General features: G+C 41.7%; 1 protein-coding gene across 1 annotated transcript; it reads right to left on the bottom strand.

Moving 5' to 3' along the window:
• Positions 1-1,187: 1,187 nt before the first annotated feature.
• LOC147872893 (kelch-like protein 10) lies at positions 1,188-15,486 on the bottom strand. Its single transcript, XM_087354429.1, has 10 exons — positions 15,287-15,486; positions 12,943-13,130; positions 11,415-11,666; positions 9,780-10,059; positions 7,721-7,957; positions 6,426-6,595; positions 5,654-5,820; positions 3,762-3,920; positions 2,587-2,779; positions 1,188-1,772 (listed from the first exon to the last, which is right to left on the bottom strand). The coding sequence occupies exons 2-10, from the start codon at positions 13,125-13,127 to the stop codon at positions 1,670-1,672; spliced, it is 1,746 nt and encodes a 581-aa protein (XP_087210555.1). The 5' UTR covers positions 13,128-13,130; positions 15,287-15,486; the 3' UTR covers positions 1,188-1,669.
• Positions 15,487-19,442: the final 3,956 nt, after the last annotated feature.

Genomic DNA, 19,442 nt, shown 5'->3' with positions numbered 1-19,442 from the left:
CATGTCGAAATTTCGTAGTTATCTCGCGCCGTGTATTACTGGCAGGCAGGCTCTGGTCATTGCGGTATGATTTTCGATAAACCAGGAAATATAGGTTAATATTTGCTCGTCAGGGATTTCGAAGTGTTTAGTGTTAATAAAGATTGGCTCAGAGCTTCGAAAGCGTATAAAGTCTGTGTGTGAGTGAAACGGCCCTCTGAGTATTTGTGGTTGTGTTGTGCCAGCGAGAGACTTCGAACCAGGGACCATGGCAAGAGGAGCTACGCGCAAACAGTAAGGCAATGGCAAACCACTTCTGGATCATCTGCCAAGAACGTATATGAACAGGTCCCAGTCCGAGAAAAGGATGGAAGGATCCTGTTCATATGGACCTGTCCTCAGACAGAACACTAAATAATAATAATACCTTACCTTACATTACCTTACATTCAGCTACCACAGACCCATTTTAAGTGTAACTAATTCAAGTTAAATAAGCAAAGTATTAATCAAACTTTACTCAATTGTAAAGCATGTATAAAGGAAATATTTAGAATAAAGCCAATATATAAACCTCCTTTCCGTATAGACGTATTTACGTCAAATTCTCCGGAACCGTGGTTCCACTGACAACTTTTTTAATCTGTAATAATGATTTATGAAACACAACGGCGGAGTAGAAATCTTAAATGCTGCTTAATTCGTGAGATTAAGTGAAGAGACGACGTGGTCTCTTAGTATGTAAGTGATTTGTTACAAGAGTGGAAATTCTCGTATAAGCGATGGCTACGTCAGTATAAAGACTAAACCTTGGGCTGTAAGAACCGAGTTCTTTACCCGACAAGGACAAATATATTTCTTTCTCCACTGTTTCTATACTGGCCCTAGAAAGGGCCACAGAGGCCCTTTCGCTGGAATAAAACGACTAAGACTTGAAGCTGACCTCCAACTGTTAACAGCATTAAGAACGCATGAGTGCATACCTCCGCTCCACCATTCTTCTTTATGTCGTAGTTTTTTGGAACAAGGGTAGTTTTATCATTTTACAGGGAAAAATTAAGCTAGCAGGCCAGGGTAGTCCAGTTTCCTCTTCTCGTGGGCCCAGAATAGAACTCTTGTTGGGCCGGAGGGCCAAAAATCCTCTTCTCGTACTATTTCGGAAAGATAGTAACCAGTTCTTGTTACCGTTAACATCACTTATTCAGAAATGACAAATTCAAAAATAAATTTTATTAAAATGTGCGCATATTACTACAGAGTTGCAGGCTGTTTTAAATTTGTTCCTGTAACTGTTTGTATACCCTGGAAAAATCATATTTTAAAGTCAGTAGCATGTTAATTGTACATAAAGCTGCAGACGAGACAAGAATACAAAACAAATAATTTCGCGGGTCTGATTACAAGTGGTCTCTGGTCGGAGGTGGCCTGCGGACCGTCAGTTCCACCGACTTCAGTAGGCCTAGTTATTTTCATGAAACCAAAAGCTTCTTTCTAAACTCGGTGAAATCAGATTGGCCGTTCTGAATTGACGAAGGTTGAGTTCCAGCAGCAGGGGATGTGATGAGCCAGCACTACCAATGCCCTCGTAGGGAATTGATGTGTGCGATGACCGCGAGTTAGGTTAGGTTTAACTTTAACCTAACCTAACCTGTGTGAAAGTTGCATCTGTACTGGCAACTTAATTGCTTAATTATTCTCTGTGTTTGTAGGCGTAATCTCTTGCGTTCGGTAGGTTCCTGATGACACAAGTCGAAATCCCGTGTCTACAAACATTCAAGTCTGCCGCCTGGTGCCTGCAATTTGAAATATTAAAAGTGAAAACAAAAACTCTTTCATCACCCATCAATATTATCTACACTCAATACAATTTTTATCACATTTCACTGGCACAGTTACAGAAAATATGTAACTCAACTTGAGGTGATGTAACTCACGAAGGAATGCGTCTTCTACCATAAATAATATATTTAATATAAATGTAATAGAAATGTAAATTTTAATATCAGAAATTATTCATTTCCTTAAAATTACATATACTTTTTCTTCTGGGGTTCTAAAATATCAGAGATTTCGGTGTTGAATAAGTATAAAAGAATTATCTTTGTGAGTCGTAAAATGTGTTGACCTAAAAATATCCATGTCTGATGTTCTGGCTCTGTCTTTGGGTAGAATGGAAAACTGCTTGAAGCTAAGGGCACAGGCTTCCACCGAAATGTCGTTGCTTGTATTTTGTTTCCAGACAACCTTAAATAAAATTCCCCCAATCGCAATTCAATGCACCACTGATCAAAGAAACTTAACTCTAAGAGCTTCTTATTAATGCAGTCACAGCTTACGTCTGATTACCATTTCCTATTCATTCGCCCTGCCTGCTTTCATTCTACCCCCTTCATCTAACCCATTTTTCGCGCGTTGTACTCAAGGCCCTGATTAGCACAAAGAACCTCTGAAACGTCGGTCAGTTTCTACGTCACTACTCGGCGCTGAATCCACAAGATCGCGGTTATGTCGACCGGAAATGGTTCGCTTCGCTTTTCGAAAGTAACAGTTTGTGATTATACAGCCCTGAACAATCAAACAAAGAAACTAACAAACAAAGAAACAAACCATTGATTATCCTTGTCATCAAAACATGCGACACACTTGTCAAAATATCTACTGATGATGAAGATCGTGTCGTCGATCACTTCTGCGTTTAAGTCATATGCATAGAAGTTCATGTCAGGGATCTCGGTCCACGTGTCTTCTGCAGGGTCATACTTTTCGGTACTGAGCTTTTTTGATGTCTTGTTTTGTCCTCCTGCACACACACATTCAGTAACAGGTCACAGTATATAAAAAAGCTGTCAAAGGGAACTTATCCTAACCCCATTCAGCGGAACCCTTCTTGATATTTATTACTCTGTCAAATGGCCACGAAATATTTGAACTTGATGGAGCCACAAGATTCATTACCTTAATCACAAAAGTCCGTAGTTGACCTCATCTCACATACTTTAGATCCTTAAAACATTTCAATATTATCCTTCCTTTTAGGCTATGTATCAAAAGTGGTATCTCATACCTTCAAGATTACCAATTATAACTTTCTAGAAGTTTGTATTTCTCGTAACTTCACTGCTTCAAACTCCGTCCGTCTTTCCCAACGGACGTTACGCTCTTAAAATTTGTAATTCCGTAAACGGAACGAATGAATGAAGAAAACTGATTCCCTCTTGAAGTGTTAATATTAGTACGAGGAACGAAATTAAGGAGGAAATAGCTACAACATTATTTTCGTTCTTGTAGCATCAGGAAATTGCGCCTGACTTCTGTTTTCTGCTTCATGAAACTGCGTTTGAAAATATCCTTCAAAAACAACACAAGATGCACTGTTCAAAACGGCGTTACACAAACAAGTGACGAAAAGCAAAGATTGTGAAGGGACTGCTTTAAACCATCGGCTTTTTGGGGATATCAGCACGGCAAACTGAAATTTCCCTGCTACAAGAACAAAATATTTACCTTTAAAACTGGGACTGTGTGAAAAATGGGGCATACTTTACTTGAGATACCACAAGGGGTTATGCGTTGTTAGTTAGTTAGTTAAGTATTCTTTGTGGAGAATGTAATCGAAACCACGAATCGGGGTTAAAATTACTGACAAACTAACTCTTTAATGACGGGAGAAAAATGCTGTTCATAAAATCTCAGTAACTCAAAGAAAAAGAGAAAAAATTTCACAATAGCAAGTTCTGTAAAAAGGATAGAGGAGCATCACTCGGAATGTCCAGAGTTCTCACCTAGGGCGTACAGACAGCCGTGGAACGCGACGCAAGAAAAATGCCTACGTCCAGAAAGCATCGGTGCAACGAAAGTCCACTGGTCGGTGTCCGGGTCATAAACTTCCACCAAGTTTAGACAATATCGACAATCATATCCACCAGCAACGTATATTTTGTCTGTAAAAACAAATTATGACACGAAATGTACACATATTTGTTTTAGGGAGAGGAATTAAACTGGTCCATGCGGAGCACAGACATGGGACAATCCCTATTTAAATCTGTAAATCTATTAAGTCCCCCTTCTAGTCACAGAAACTGCACAGACACGGCCGTCTCTGTTCATCTGTTTCTTTGTTTCGAATGCAGACAGTCAGTGTGTCAAAGGAAACGAGTTTAACTGATAAAATTTAATATAAACAGCACAAAGTGCTTAAATTAATGCATAATGGAAATGGTGGTAAGTTACATCTTCTGTGAGTCGATTTTTATTAAATTTGGTAACGGAGATGTACGGTACGAGCTGCCAAGCGGTGCTCTACATTTATAATATAATTTGCTCATAACATACGATTATTAAATGTTTAAAAACAATATGTCATGTGTATTATTTGAGAGCCGGTATAAAAGTTTGACAACCACGGTGGTCTAGCGGTCAGAACACTAGCCTTGTAAGCCTGGGGTCTTGGATTCAATTCCCGGTGGTGCTCAAATTTATAACTTGTGTTGGGCAAGGCCGTGGTCTAGGCAACACGGAGTTTTCCTCCGTGGCATCCCAACAATTACTCCATTCACACACAGAAGAAGGCAATGGCAAACCACTTCTGGATCATCTGCCAAGAACGTATATGAACAGGTCCCAGTCCGAGAAAAGGATGGAAGGATCCTGTTCATATGGACCTGTCGTCAGACAGAACACTAAATAATAATAAGATGAGGTGGTCTAGCGGTTAGAACGCCGGCCTTGTAATCCTGGGGTCTCGGGTTCGAATTTATAACTTGTGTTGGGCAAGGCCGTGGTCTAGGCAACAGGGAGTTTTCCTCCGTGGCATCCCAACAATTACTCCATTCACACACAGAAGAAGGCAATGGCAAACCACTTCTGGATCATCTGCCAAGAACGTATATGAACAGGTCCCAGTCCGAGAAAAGGATGGAAGGATCCTGTTCATATGGACCTGTCGTCAGACAGAACACTAAATAATAATAAGATGAGGTGGTCTAGCGGTTAGAACGCCGGCCTTGTAATCCTGGGGTCTCGGGTTCGAATTTATAACTTGTGTTGGGCAAGGCCGTGGTCTAGGCAACAGGGAGTTTTCCTCCGTGGCATCCCAACAATTACTCCATTCACACACAGAAGAAGGCAATGGCAAACCACTTCTGGATCATCTGCCAAGAACGTATATGAACAGGTCCCAGTCCGAGAAAAGGATGGAAGGATCCTGTTCATATGGACCTGTCGTCAGACAGAACACTACAAATAAAAAAATAAAATAAAAGTTTGATGGTTGTTTGCATTAACCCCTAATGTACACTACAAAGGCAGATGACGATGTAAAGTTACAGCTTACAAGATCAGAAGACACCATCACGCACTCAGAACTTCAAGCCATTACACTCTGTGATATAACGTAGTACGTAGCACGGATAAAAGAACGAGTTAATAGAAGAATGTGGGACAGTGGAGTGAGGGAAACTACGATCAAGAGCGAAGAGGAATGTCTTGATGATGAAGGCAAAATGTTCGTCTGAAACGTCGGCAGAAGCCAAACGACAGCCATCTTCGTATTCCCCGCCGTGAGAACCTCAAATCCCGCGATTCCTTCAACCGTTCTTGCGTTATCACACGCGGACAGACAGACAGACGCCTCGCCTTCTGCACTAATTCCTGTTCAACGGGATTTACGTACCATTCAGTACAGCCGCACTTGCACCGCGTCGCGTAGTGTTCATGGGAGCGATCAAAGACCACTGGTTCGCCTTGCGGTCGTATCTTTCAGCCGTTCTGTGACTCGGACAACTGTCACTGCCCATGGCGTACACTGCACCTCGCAGGACTGACACCATTAAATCCCATCTGAAACGATTAAAGTACACGCTCTGTTATGCTCATTTATAGCTGATTCAGATGCATTTCCTCTCGCAGAACGCAATTGACGATCGTCATTTTAAATCGTCATTCAAGTGAATTAACAAGAAAATCGTATTCTTAAAACCAACTTTGTCGGAAAGGTCCTCCGACCTATTCACACTTTGCACGATGCTCCTGTATGTGAGTGGTTCAATTTTACAGCCCCTGACCACATTTGTATATTGACTATGACAGCGACTATATTATTTATTTAGTGTTCTGTCTGAGGACAGGTCCATATGAACAGGATCCTTCCATCCTTTTCTCGGACTGGGACCTGTTCATATACGCTCTTGGCAGATGATCCAGAAGTGGTTTGCCATTGCCTTCTTCTGTGTGTGAGTGGAATAATTGTTGGGATGCCACGGAGGAAAACTCCGTGTTGCCTAGACCACGGCCTTGCCCAACACAAGTTATAAATTCGGGCACCGCCGGGAATCGAACCCGAGACCCCAGGATTACAAGGCCAGCGTTCTAACCGCTAGACCACCGTGGCTTATAAAGAAGGACTCTGTTCCAAGGAGTTCCTTAGTTACCAAGCTGCACCTTACCTGCATTCATGCATAGGCGCCACCTCGCGGCATGTCTTCGTAACAGCGTTGAAGCAGAAACATGAGCTTAAGACTTCCTCGCCGTTGCGACCACCGATGACGTAAACGTCGAAACCGACCACTGCCGTGCCATGGGCGAATCGCGGACCGATCGAGTCGACACCCTCCACCTGCAGGAACGACAGATTATGGCTTTATGTTTCTTTGGGTCACTTAGTCTACTGAAGTGAAGTCCTTACATTAGAGTCGAAGCGACCAACCACCGGAGCAGAGGTGCAACCCCCAACAGTGGACCGAAATTGCTACCCCGTGGAGGGTGGCACTCGACAAGACCGTGAGAAATTAACTTGGAGCAATGGTGGATACAGGAAGAGAATCTCAAACATTACCAGTGCTCTCGCCAAGTACGACAGACAAATGTAGAATTAATTTCTGGTCAACAGCTGACATTTCAGGTTCGTACGATGGCAAAGACAGATGTTGGTGTTTTGGGTTTTATCGACGCACAGCTGGAGGCAGTACGTCCCCCACCCCACCCCAAAGCCTTCTAATTCACGAGGCGTTACCACGCAGATGGCCAACATCCACACTAATCAGTGCTTCATTTATTACGTTGAAATCCACTGACGATCAACGATGTCTAAGATCAGCAGACAGGTTGCCATGACAGTTGAAGTAGGACGCTTATTGTAAACGGTATTTAAGGAAAACTTCACATCCTTCGTCGATTCCTCTTAGAACTTACTTTGTACACGAGACTCAGCATTTGAGTAATTTATTTATTTATTTATTCTTTTTAATTCATGTCTTTGGAGCTCCTTTTAAAAAAGGGTTCACTGCAATGGAAATAAAGAGGCAACGAGCTGCTCGTGATTATTATTATTTAGTGTTCTGTCTGACGACAGGTCCATATGAACAGGATCCTTCCATCCTTTTCTCGGACTGGGACCTGTTCATATACGTTCTTGGCAGATGATCCAGAAGTGGTTTGCCATTGCCTTCTTCTGTGTGTGAATGGAGTAGTTGTTGGGATGCCACGGAGGAAAACTCCGTGTTGCCCAGACCACGGCCTTGCCCAACACAAGTTATAAATTCGGGCACCGCCGGGAATCGAACCCGAGACCCCAGGATTACAAGGCCAGCGTTCTAACCGCTAGACCACCGTGGCGGTCTGCTCGTGATTAAGCTTTTATAAACAATCAATTCGTAAAAATAAGCAAGAAGGAGGAAAAGTAGCTTTTGTCGGAGGCGTCATTTAACAAGGCACGGTAAGAGTAGAATTTTTTGCAACTCACCACAGTCCACCGGTCTGCTCGTGCGTCGTACGCTTCGATCACATCTGTCGGCCTTTCCACGTCACACCCACCAACAGCAAACAGAATGTCCTGTGGGATACGCGGGCGGGCAATCCTTGGTGTCACGAATTCCTTGTCTTCCTTCGTCAACCTATTCACGTCGTTCAGGAATTTGAGCGTCTCCGAGACCACGGGTCTGCACGCAACATTTTCCGTCACGTACGGGTGCTTTGACATCTGTTGAACAGTTCAATGTGGGATGCCATGTTCCATTGCAGAGGAGACAAGAAATTCACACATAATTTGATTGGGAACTCACCGAAATAGACTGTGGTATATACAGAAAAAATGTTTTTTGGTTTATTTAACGACGCTCTTAATAAATGCACAGTTTGTGGAGAGAAGCGAAGTCAAGTTTAAATCAATCTTAGAGAAAAATATTGAAATGTGTTTCAACCGAAAGGTAAATACTTCAGTAAAATTGTAATTTATTTCTCGTCTCTCCCGTGCGAGATGCACATTCTTTTTGATTCGATAACTTTAATTAATCGTCAAAATTACGTAGCATCGAAAGAAAATTATGAAAATTAGTTGCTTCGAGTTTCATATGAGGCAATCTTCTGCATGTTGATGGTTGGGTGGAAGGCCCGTCAACACAACAGCGTGTGATTATGGGTTCGATGTCTATTAAGAGCCATTTCATGTTTCGACCTTAATTGGTCATCATCAGGTGGTTCTCTTTTAGTATTGGAAATTAGTAGACACCAATGCTAAATTGTAAAGACATTTGAAGCAGATAACGTTGTCATGAATCTTTGCGGATTTTTCACACGTATTAGTAAGGGGTGAGTGGCTGAAATCACAGGGCATTTGACCTTGAATAAAAACTTTTTCATCTCTGGTTAAAGCGTATGGTGAAATGGAAGAAAGATCTTGTACTATAAAAATTCGTGATTTGTCGTCTATCAAAAAATGACGTCATAAAACAATGTTACGTTATATTTGTTTACTCGGCATTGTTGTACCAACACAACAATGCCGAGTAAACAAATGACTTGAGTAAGTAAGACTTGGTTTAGTTTCTTACTCAAGATTTTAAATCGCAACCAACCACCCGAGGAGCTCCGAAAAGAGCGCTCTGCTCTAGGATCATAAATTGTATGGCTGCTTCGTGAGATGACGGTTAAAATATTTGAATATTAAAGCTGTCTACGAATTTGAAGCCTCTCGGGAAATTTACTCTTGGATGTAGAACGAAGCTATCTTGCTACATTTTTCGGATATCTGTTGTCCCTATGTGGTCAATCAGCTGAAGATTATCATGCTAAGTGATCTCTGGTTGACTATATATATCGTCGGAGATGCGTGTAATTATTATAGCAGCTAAGACACGCTTCTTATGGCAGTAGGATCCTTGGTTAAGTAGAACCCTTCGCCAGAAGAAGTGACTTATCTGTTGGAGGATTTTCCTATTCGAGCTGAGTGGACGTTTGAATGGAGTTAACGGTGGAATGCTGTAGTTGAACTGAAACACGTAAATGATCTTAATAAACCCTGAGACTGCAATCAAAGATTGTAGCGCAGACGATGAATAAAAGATGATTATTAACTCCAACCACGTATCTGAATAAAATTACGAATCAAATATTTATATTGCACACACACACATGAGAGCGTGTTACCAAAGGCATTCCACAGGAAGTTATTGTAACCATGGAAATTAAGGAAATCTCGGGATTTCTACTGCAAGCAAATTTTGCGCGGAATAAGGCTTTCAAATCATTGTGTAGTTTTTACGTTGTTATTGAAAGATTTTAACCAGAATCTGAATGTGTCGACAGATTCTATTAAAGATCTTCAGTATTAAATCTAATGGTTATCCGTTTAGACGTCCTCGAGCTGGAAATGAGGGTAAGACAGACAGACAGACAGACGGGCTTACACGTGACGAAGAAAAAGGCTCACGATTTACATTAATTGGTTACGAACTTGTGAATACGGAATTGAAAATGCGGGCTTCACTTCCCATAAACATCCACGATTTCAGGGGCATACTGACCGTCTCCTTGACAAATTTTGCGTCAAGTCGTCCCAGTCTGACGCCCTTCAAAAGGCCCGCGATGTGACCTTTCCTGTTGTCCGGGTCGTGGTTGATCCACCGGAGGATGCACTCCCACACAACTTCCTCGTCCTTCACGTTCAGTTCCTCGGACCCGATTACCGCTCGCAGCTCCTCTACAGGCAGTTCCAGCAGTTCTTCGCTCTTCTGAGACAATTCCACGAAGTGGCGCAGAACGAGGCGACGAGCACGAGTCTCAAGGTCGGCGATGGAGTGACACCTGTCACAGCGAGAGTGAGAGTCGACTCATAATCGATATCGTTCGAAATCTGACACAATTAAACACTACAGCAAGGACTGTGTTCTCAAGCATTTACACACCACAGTATTTCGCCTTAAGTTTTGACCTTAGCTCTTTGAAGCCCGACTGACAGCAGACACGTGGAGAGGCGACGATGAAGGATGCTCCGTTTAACCGGGGCAAAATGGAAAGTTTTCGGCTCTGAAGGTTCCCAGGCAATGCCCGCTCGCCCTCGTGATAAGGTTATAGGGCATGGCGTACGCAAGTGAAGAAAGCAGTGAGATGGGAAGTGTAGGATTTTTAACTTTGGAATTAACCTTGGCTAAACGACGTTGTGTTAACTGTGAGTGTTAATCCAGAGAAACCTCGTGTAACCGGACTAAATGGGGGAAACCACGGGTCGGATAAGACTTAAGTCGGACGACCGAGGGAAAGGGGAACGTGGTCATGGAATTGAACAAATAAGTAGGGATTCAATACCGATTTTCCTCGAATGAAGCGGGCTTTTCGCACGCACAAGCCGACGGCAAAAGTCACTCGTGAGCGCTGTTCGAGGGAATCCCTGTACTAAAAAAGTGAATTTATCAGTTATTCTGTCCATCGCATGAACTGGACGTTCTGGTGTGATTCTGCCGATGTCAGTTGATTTCCTTGCTATGTTGTCCTGAACAAGAAGGAGTAAGGATTCAGCTTCTACGGCAACCAGCGTGTTGGTCTTTGTCTTCGCCCGATGATAACCAATTATTTAAATGTCTTGAAGTGTTCATAATACTCATCAAAATCTGGGTATGAGGTTAGATCAATGAAGTGTACCGCGTGGACATCGCTTTAAACACTCTCGCCGGTGGAATCCAATCGCAACCGATCTGGTTGAAATTCGGTCTCTTAATGCGGGAATCGGATAATCGAGGCTCGGTTAACAGAGGGTTTGCTGTATGCAGAAAGATGTCGGGCTGAATGTTGATTTTGATATTGGGAGGACTATGTAAGAAGCAAGGAATTCCGCAGAGAAAGAAAGAAAGAAAGAAGAATATGAATTCGAGAGGAAGACAGATTTAATTATGACCCTGCAATAGAGCGTGATTAACTTTCTACATGGAGAAATTAGTCATCGACTGGTCATAATGACGCAGTTAAATCAGAACATTTAAATTTCAGGGACGTTAATGATAACCCGCCAAACAACCCTGACCTACAACGCTTTATAATTTGCCCAGTCCTCAGTCAGAGGTTTTAATCTCCGACCTGGCATTCGCCTGCTCTCTTGAGTAAAGCTGATTCGCTCCAGAGGCGAAGGCTGGCGTCACTGCAAATGACAAATGAACATCAATTACCTTGCGAACTGCATGATGCCGATACAGTTGTCGATGGCCATCGCGTCCATGAGGAAGTCGCAGCAGAGTTCGATAACTCCTGGTACCCTCAAGTATTCGGAAGTCTCGAACAGCCGACACGCGTTGTCGGGGCGGATGTCCACCTCGCGAAAATAAACATAATCCAGTATCTGGGTCATCATGTCTGAGCTGACTCCGTGGAGGAGAATGTCAGCTTCCTCACTGGTGTTCAGTGATGTCGTGAAGAGGTTCCTGAAACGTCACGAAGCAGTCGTCGATTTGGAGAAACGGCGAGTAGAAAATTACAAGTCAACTTTAAGTTTTTATGATTTACGTAGCCATATAAAAGTATCGTTTTGTCAATGTGGTGGATGGATTTTTGTTGCCTGAAGACTTCAAAAACTCCCAGAATGAGTACGAATTGGACCAGATTAACTGCGAGTGGGTGAAGAGCTTGCGTAGACTTAACAGAATATAAATTAATAATCGGAAAGCAATCAGCGAACATTTGTACTATAGAATGGCCACCTCGATTCTTACATACCCTTGACTCCTTCAAGAGATATCTTAAGTTATAATAATTATTACAGATATTTTAAAACCAACGCAAATATTTCAACATACATTCCACTGATTGATCAGTTCGTAATATGAAATTATTTGCTCTGTCAAAACATTTTCCCGACAATAAACAACTTAAAAGAAAAGCCGATGTTTCTACGCGGCTTTAAGAATTGAACAATTTCCTATTACAGATTAAGGGTTTCGCAGTGCAGGACAAACGGAAAGGTTTGATTGCCGCAGAGGGGCACAGCTCGCAACATGACGTGAGACACGTGTCTTGGAAGACAGAAGCAATGGTTCACGGTTAGAATTCATTTCTCATTTCAAGAACTCACCGCGTCTTTATTTAAAACTCAAGCAGATTAACGTATGAACAAATTCTCGTACGATTCTCTCGTAATAATGAAACAATTCTCGCGATGGTATTTGTTACAATTTGTTATGTTTCAGACAGAGCAACGCACAGCAGCTCTCAATGTTCCGGGCATTACCAACTTTCTTCTGGACTTTGTCGGTCGTCTTTTTGTATTAAACGCAAGACGTTTTGAAAATGGATTGTTTCTATTTCTCCCTTCAGATCGATTGACTGTCACCTTGGTACACCCACACTTAAAAATTAATAAAAAAAAATAACCTCGTACGTCTTCTGGGATGTTGTCTCGTAGAACTTAATCGACGTTTCAGAGGTGCTTACTTCCTCCATCATCAAGGAAAGAAGTCAGTAAGTACGTCTGAAATGCCACTCAGTTTCTACGGCGCAACGTCCAGAAGACATTCTTCTTCTTCTTCTTCTTCTTCCTCTCTGCCGTGAGATTTCATGACAACGAACGAATAACAAAAGACAATCAGCCGTATAAAAATACAGGTTTCGGCATGAAAGGGGATGAAACATTTCACATACGAATTGACTTTTATCATGTCCTTATTTCACGTGTTAATCAATCACGTCAGTTCATAAACAAACCTGAAATATTCGCTGCCCATCGACAGAATCAATCGGTGGACTCGAAAGACGCCGCCGTCCTCCAACCTCAAAACCGCGTCACAAAAGAGGTTCTCCTCTCTCAGCTCGTTCAGAGGGACCAATGTTTCGGTGCATTTGCACCTGCCGCCGACATGAAAACACCTGCGACTTTGGTTTGACTCCATCTCCTGAAAAACAGTCAATCGCTGTTACACGTTTTTCTTCATACTGAGAGTGACTGAGAGGGAACACGGTACTGAGAAGAATATCTGGTCCTGCGAGAGAGTTACTGACAACGGAATGGTGAAAATTGCGTAATATGGAGCTTTACAGATCTCTTCACTAATTAATAAATTGTGGGCTCTCAGATAATGGGTGATTAGATGGGATGGGCATGTAGTACACATGGCAGGGACAAGATGTGCAATTTTTAATCGGAAGACCTGAAAAGAAAAGGTCACTTGAGAGACCTAAGTGTTGCTGGGATAATATTAAAATGGATCTTAGAGAGGTGGGGAATGAAGGTGTGGCTTGTGGATGTGGCTTAGAGGCGGGGTCTTGTAAACACGGACATGAAACTTTATGTTTCATAAAAGGCGAGACATTTGATTACCTACTCTACTGTTAGATTATCAAGCATTGCTTCCGCTCCATGGACTCAGTTTGTTTCTTTGTTACAGGAACGCCTGTTGAGATTCAATATAAAATGACAAAGCTCTAAATGTGACATATAACCAACTAACTAACTAACTAGACGGCTTACAGAACCCGAAGGTTCACCGAACTAACCAAAGCCCTCCACCGGACCCTGTCCTGGGCCAAGAAAATCCAGTCTCCTTCAGCTCCTATCTCCCATAGATACCGCCTGAGATTATCCTCCCATCTACGTCTAGGTCTCCCCAGCGTCTTCTTCTCATCAGGCTTTCCAAAAATACCCAGTGTACACCTCTTGCCCCATCCATGCACTCCACATGCCCCGCCCATCTCACTCTTCTTGGCTTAATCACCCTGAAGATGTGACTGATTTAGGCAATATTAAGTCATGCCGCGTGTTTGTCATTACTCGCATAAAGGTGATTCTTCTTATACGTAGTCATTAGGTATAAAATATCAATGTAATCTGTAAAGTCTTAGATGCTTCTACTCTGGTGAACCGATTTTAAAAAATTACGACAAAAATGTGTCATAGAAATTTTGACCTTTGATGCAGGACCAGACAGTTAACAAATAAATTTTGCAAAAAGAAGGTTACGCCTTTTCATAAGTATAAAATTTTCGAGTTTTCACTCTCTGTAGAACTAAGAGTACTTAAGAGTTTACGTGATTAAGGACTTTCCTGCCTAAGTTACACATTTATATAAACCACGAGCACAATACGTCATTTAAATTTATCAACTAACGCGAGATTTAGAGTTGGAAACAGTCACAAAAGCTCTAAATTGTTCTAACGCATGCGCAGATCAGGCCTTGATCACGCTACTCAAACACTGCAATGTGCAAGATATTCTACGAAAAGTCGATTGGTACTCGGCTCTTCAAAGAATAGCCCACTTCCTTTACTGAACCAGAAGGTTCATCACCATGTTCACAAAATCCCGCCACCGGGTTCTATCCTGAGCCAGTTCGCTCCATCGAGTCCCATCTCCCTAAGATCCATCTTAATGTTATCCTCCCACTGACGCCGAGATCTTCCCAGAGGTCTCCTCCCTTCAGGCCTTGTAAACACCCCTCCCCTGCCCACCCCCTACCTAACAACATCGGGTGAGGAGCTCGTCATGCATTTTGCTCTGTTATCCGTCCCACCCCCATTTTGGGTCCAAACATCTTCCTCAACACCAAGTTCTCAGAGTCCCTCAGTCTATCTTCCTCCCTCAAAGTCAAAGACCATGTTTTGCACCCATAAATTCTTTGCACTCAATAATAGCAAACATTCCCAGGATTTAATCTGCTGTTGCATTGATGATCGTCCATAATTAGGCTTGTGAATCCGAAATAAAAATTCTTCTCAGTTCCCTAAATCGCTTTAACAATATCGATGTATCAGGAGATGGAAAGTGTTAGAATTATTCTTCAGAATATAAACCCCACTTCTTAGCTCCCACAAATCTTTATTAAGATTCTGGGCTACGAAAAACGTTTTATTTTTTAAAATTGTAAAATATTAATTGCCTACTGGAATATTCTTTTACTATCAATGATGCCGTGAACAAACAGAAGTCATTACTTGAAACTGAGTTAGAAAGAAGACAAACCTAATTCTCTTACACGATTTCACAAATGCAGATTTAACATTAAATGTATTGAACAATAATAATAATAATAATAATAAATAGGAATTCCTTACCTCAAACTTTGTTCAATTGTACGAGACCTCGATGTCCACCGGCAAAGTTCAATTTAATCAAAACTAAAATGGAGTATCACAGATTTCTTAATAATTCTTATGTAAGATGAGAACTTGTGATATTCTAAAAGTTTGTTAACAGCACAAAATTATCTTCTCTACGACGCACTTTTTCTACAAGCGATTCACAGCTCTGCTCTTTCGGCAATGACGAAAGCGGATTGTTGACGGCGATAATGAAACACAACAATGCCGAGTAAACAGATGACGTAACAATTAGTTTCTTAGGTAAAGGAGTGGAGTGCAATACGGTTCATTCAGGCTATTATAGAGCATGTATAAGAAATGAGAAAAGAGCCTTACGGCATGCCCAGCGAACATTGTTGCAGGCGTTTGTTAGAAATTCGAGTCCTTTTTCTATCATTGTTGTAGACGCAGGTGTTCACACAAAGGCTGGCCATTGTCGGTCCATATTTACACATTGTTGGTAGTTGAAAAAATAATTTACTCTAACTTATAATTTGGTTACATTCAATCATAAATGTAACAAGTCAATAATTAATACAAAGTACTTTTCCTATAAAATAGAGAATAATTTTAAAAAATTTTGAGGGGCCCGGGCGCCGTTGAGCCCATCGCCCCTGGGCCAGAGGAAATGTTTCCCTCGTTCGAATCCCGGGAAAGGTGTTTTTGTTCGGACAGCAAGCACTAGGGAAATGATGTTCTTGTTCCTGGAAAAGGATCTGATTCACTAAGTCACAAATTCGAAAATTGTCCTGTGGCCCAGAAGATGAATTTGTAAGGACCTGTCGTATTTTCCCTTTGTAAATACTGCGGGAACCCTCAGGGCCTCACGGGGAGCGGCGTCCCCGTGGTACCCAGAGTCAGGGGGGTATAGCCAGGCCAACCAGTCTCCAGGGGACATAAATATGGAGACCTAGTCCTCCAGGTTGGGGGTTGGGCGTGGGGCTAACAAAGGAGGAATAGAAATGAGATGGACTGTGAAAGGAACCTTGGAATAACACGGGTTTACAATATTCTAAAGTTGTGATGACAAGAAGAGTTTGTTCGGTGTAGGTTTTGTAGTCTCCCCAGAACTGAAACATCTGGTGATAGGGTTCACTCCTATTAGTCCAAGACTTGCAATATTAAGGATCGAAGGAAGATTTTTTAATTACAGCATTGTAAATGGTCACGCCCCAACTGAGGAATCCTTGGATAAAGAGAAGGGCTTCTATGATGCATTGGTAAGCATATGATGCATGCCCAAAGAACGTTTTAGAATATCACAATTACTTGTCTTATATAATAATTATTACATTACATTTCATTACATTACAGAGACGTATTTACGTCAGATTCTCCGGAACCGTGGTTCCACTGTCAACTATTTTTTCTAGTTCTTATATAATTATGAAATGCTGAGAGAGTATTTTGCTTTATAATTTGATAATTCATTTATATAAACATAAAAGCTAACGCATATTGCAACGTTAACTGTATGTTGGAAACAAAATATCTGAATTTATCAGTCAGTTCATTGCCTTATTTTTGTATTAAATTATTATAACAGATATATTTATTTATTTTTTTAGTGTTCTGTCTGACGACAGGTCCATATGAACAGGATCCTTCCATCCTTTTCTCGGACTGGGACCTGTTCATATACGTTCTTGGCAGATGATCCAGAAGTGGTTTGCCATTGCCTTCTTCTGTGTGTGAATGGAGTAATTGTTGGGATGCCACGGAGGAAAACTCCGTGTTGCCTAGACCACGGCCTCGCCCAACACAAGTTATAAATTCGGGCACCGCCGGGAGTCGAACCCGAGACCCCAGGATTACAAGGCCAGCGTTCTAACCGCTAGACCACCGTGGCTAATCCCGCAAGATTTGCAGCAAGAGACAGTTATCTGTTTCCCGTATATTTATTACCATAATACGAACACATCATTATGCAGGGCATCACGTGGTAGCCGCACTGTCATGAACGAGGATGTGGAAACCGAGTCACTGCGATGTAATGCACCACCCAATGAGTGAAACCGTGTTATATCGGCGTAAAATGTACATTTCGCATAAACGAGATGCATTATTAAATTTACATCAGGAGATATTCTTGGCTTATCGGTTATAGATCGTGTTCAATTCGACGCTTTATATGCTAACATTTCTATTAATTTTAAGCCCATTAATTACTAAGCCATTAATTTCAATCGCACGCGTATAACCGCTCTTTGAAAAGCTTTAATTGTGAAGATCGCCTAATATTATCGGGAGGTTAAAATGGGCGGGGCATGCAGCCTCTCGTGAATTGGATTCATCTGGCAAAAGACGGGATCACAGGCGAGCTGTTGCGAACGCGGTAATGAACCACTTCCATCCACTCTTTTATTCGGCCATCTTGTTTCCGGTAATCGTCGAACGTGTCAAATTCACTTCAGTTCTGTGGATGAAGTCTCTCTTAGACTCGCATTATGCCATATACCGCTGAATATACATAGCCTATGTTGAACTTTGAACATCGTAACAGATTCTATAACATCACAATTTAAATTGATTAATTCTAAATCTTCTATATTATATCCCTCACTTGTGATTCGCTGGAACATGTTTCATTCGTATCTTATAGGTCGCCCTCTGATTATTCACCTCGTCGCGTCGCGGTACGAATTCAACTTTCTTACGAAGTATCGTTCTACACGATTAATCTTATTAGGGTTAGGAATGTCCGTGTACTTGATTAAATCTGAGATTCATTGTTCTCCGCTTATCCATGAATCACGACGACCGGAAACAACAGAATTACGTTTTCCGTAAGAATATTATTTATCTGAAGAGACGAGCGACTTGCTTTCAATCAGCAAACAAGCAGACGTCTGTGTGGGTGACACGATATTGCGTCAGATAGTCTCGTAATATCATTTCGACCTCCAGCTGAAAGGCTGTCCCATGGCTTAAAGTCGAGAAACAGTCCTGACCTAACATAACCTAACAGCTTGCTTTCACCGATTACGCTCAAGTGAATTGTGATTTCAAAGCCACGAACTTAACAGTGGTTTCTTGTCCGTGTAACGCCTTGGGTCGCTTTTCGAGCGTTTTGATGTGTGAGCCATCTGTCGTCTGTTTTCCCACTTACCAAATCGGATTTAGGTTCGTTCCGTTTATGACCGCATTTTTAAGCGTTCTTTTTGCGATGTGCACAAAATGCACGATTCAACTGAAGAACCACGGGACGGATTTTGACGAAATTTGGTATGGACGTTACGCTATTAGAGGTTACCCTAAACTCCTGCTTTTCAGTTTCTTATAATCAATGATACCAACGGGACGACAAAATCTTTGAGGTGGGAGAGACACTAGCGCCACTAAACATGTGGTAATATAATTTTGAAAAACACAGAGCTGGTGTTCAGTAAATCTTCGTAGAATGAAAGCAGCATAACTCGACCAGTATTCGATCCTATAATTATCTGCACACAAAACCAGTGCAATACCACACAGTAAACTAGCACTGCGAAGCTACAGATTAAAGTTGTTTAAACAATGTTTAAAAAATACATATTAGTATATATTACAAAACTATATGAGTATGTAGGATGATTCATTAAATACAAAAATTATACTTGCATTTGTTGATGGACAGCAGCATTTTATTTCAGCTACTACATTAAAAATTAAGGGAAAATACTATATATTATAATATTCCTTCTGGAATATAGTATATTGTAATATATTTCATCGTAACTTTTACAAGAATAGTCGCAAATTTTCCCAGTCATTACATTCAAAGAATATAATTTTTGATACAAATGTTGTCATTACTCTTGGAATTTCAAAATACGCGCCATCAAGACTGGCCTATGAGCTAGCGAAGGAAACGTTCTTGATGGAAGATCTACGTTACAGACTACTGCTGCCATCTACGGAGAACTCGTCGCGACTACTTGAAGAAAGGAAGTGGAAACATGGCAGGATTTCTATACCACAAGCGCGATGACCGACCGTGCATTGACAGGCTAACCAACCATGCGTCACGCAATAACAAGCTTGGCAGTTCACGGCTGCCATCACAAGATTTATAAAACGAAACTCTACCACCAACAAGGACCCGAATGCGAATGTGATCAACGATGCGACAGATACCACATAACAAAAT

This window comes from Zootermopsis nevadensis, unplaced genomic scaffold (genome assembly GCF_977971745.1).
Source record: "Zootermopsis nevadensis isolate Lab colony 2312 unplaced genomic scaffold, Znev_1.0 Znev_ptg000023l, whole genome shotgun sequence".
NCBI lineage: Eukaryota > Metazoa > Arthropoda > Insecta > Blattodea > Termopsidae > Zootermopsis > Zootermopsis nevadensis.
This window is presented reverse-complemented; position numbering and strand designations above follow the sequence as displayed.

Bases quoted from the DNA above. Each gene is read 5' to 3' on its own strand.
- LOC147872893 (XM_087354429.1), bottom strand. From the start codon at position 13,127: ATGGAGTCAAACCAAAGTCGCAGGTGTTTTCATGTCGGCGGCAGGTGC. The intron at 3,921-5,653 runs GTACGTAAATCC...TTGTTTTTACAG, and splicing joins AAGTGCGGCTGTACTGAATG to ACAAAATATACGTTGCTGGT. The intron at 2,780-3,761 runs GTGAGAACTCTG...GTGTGTGTGCAG, and splicing joins CGGCTGTCTGTACGCCCTAG to GAGGACAAAACAAGACATCA.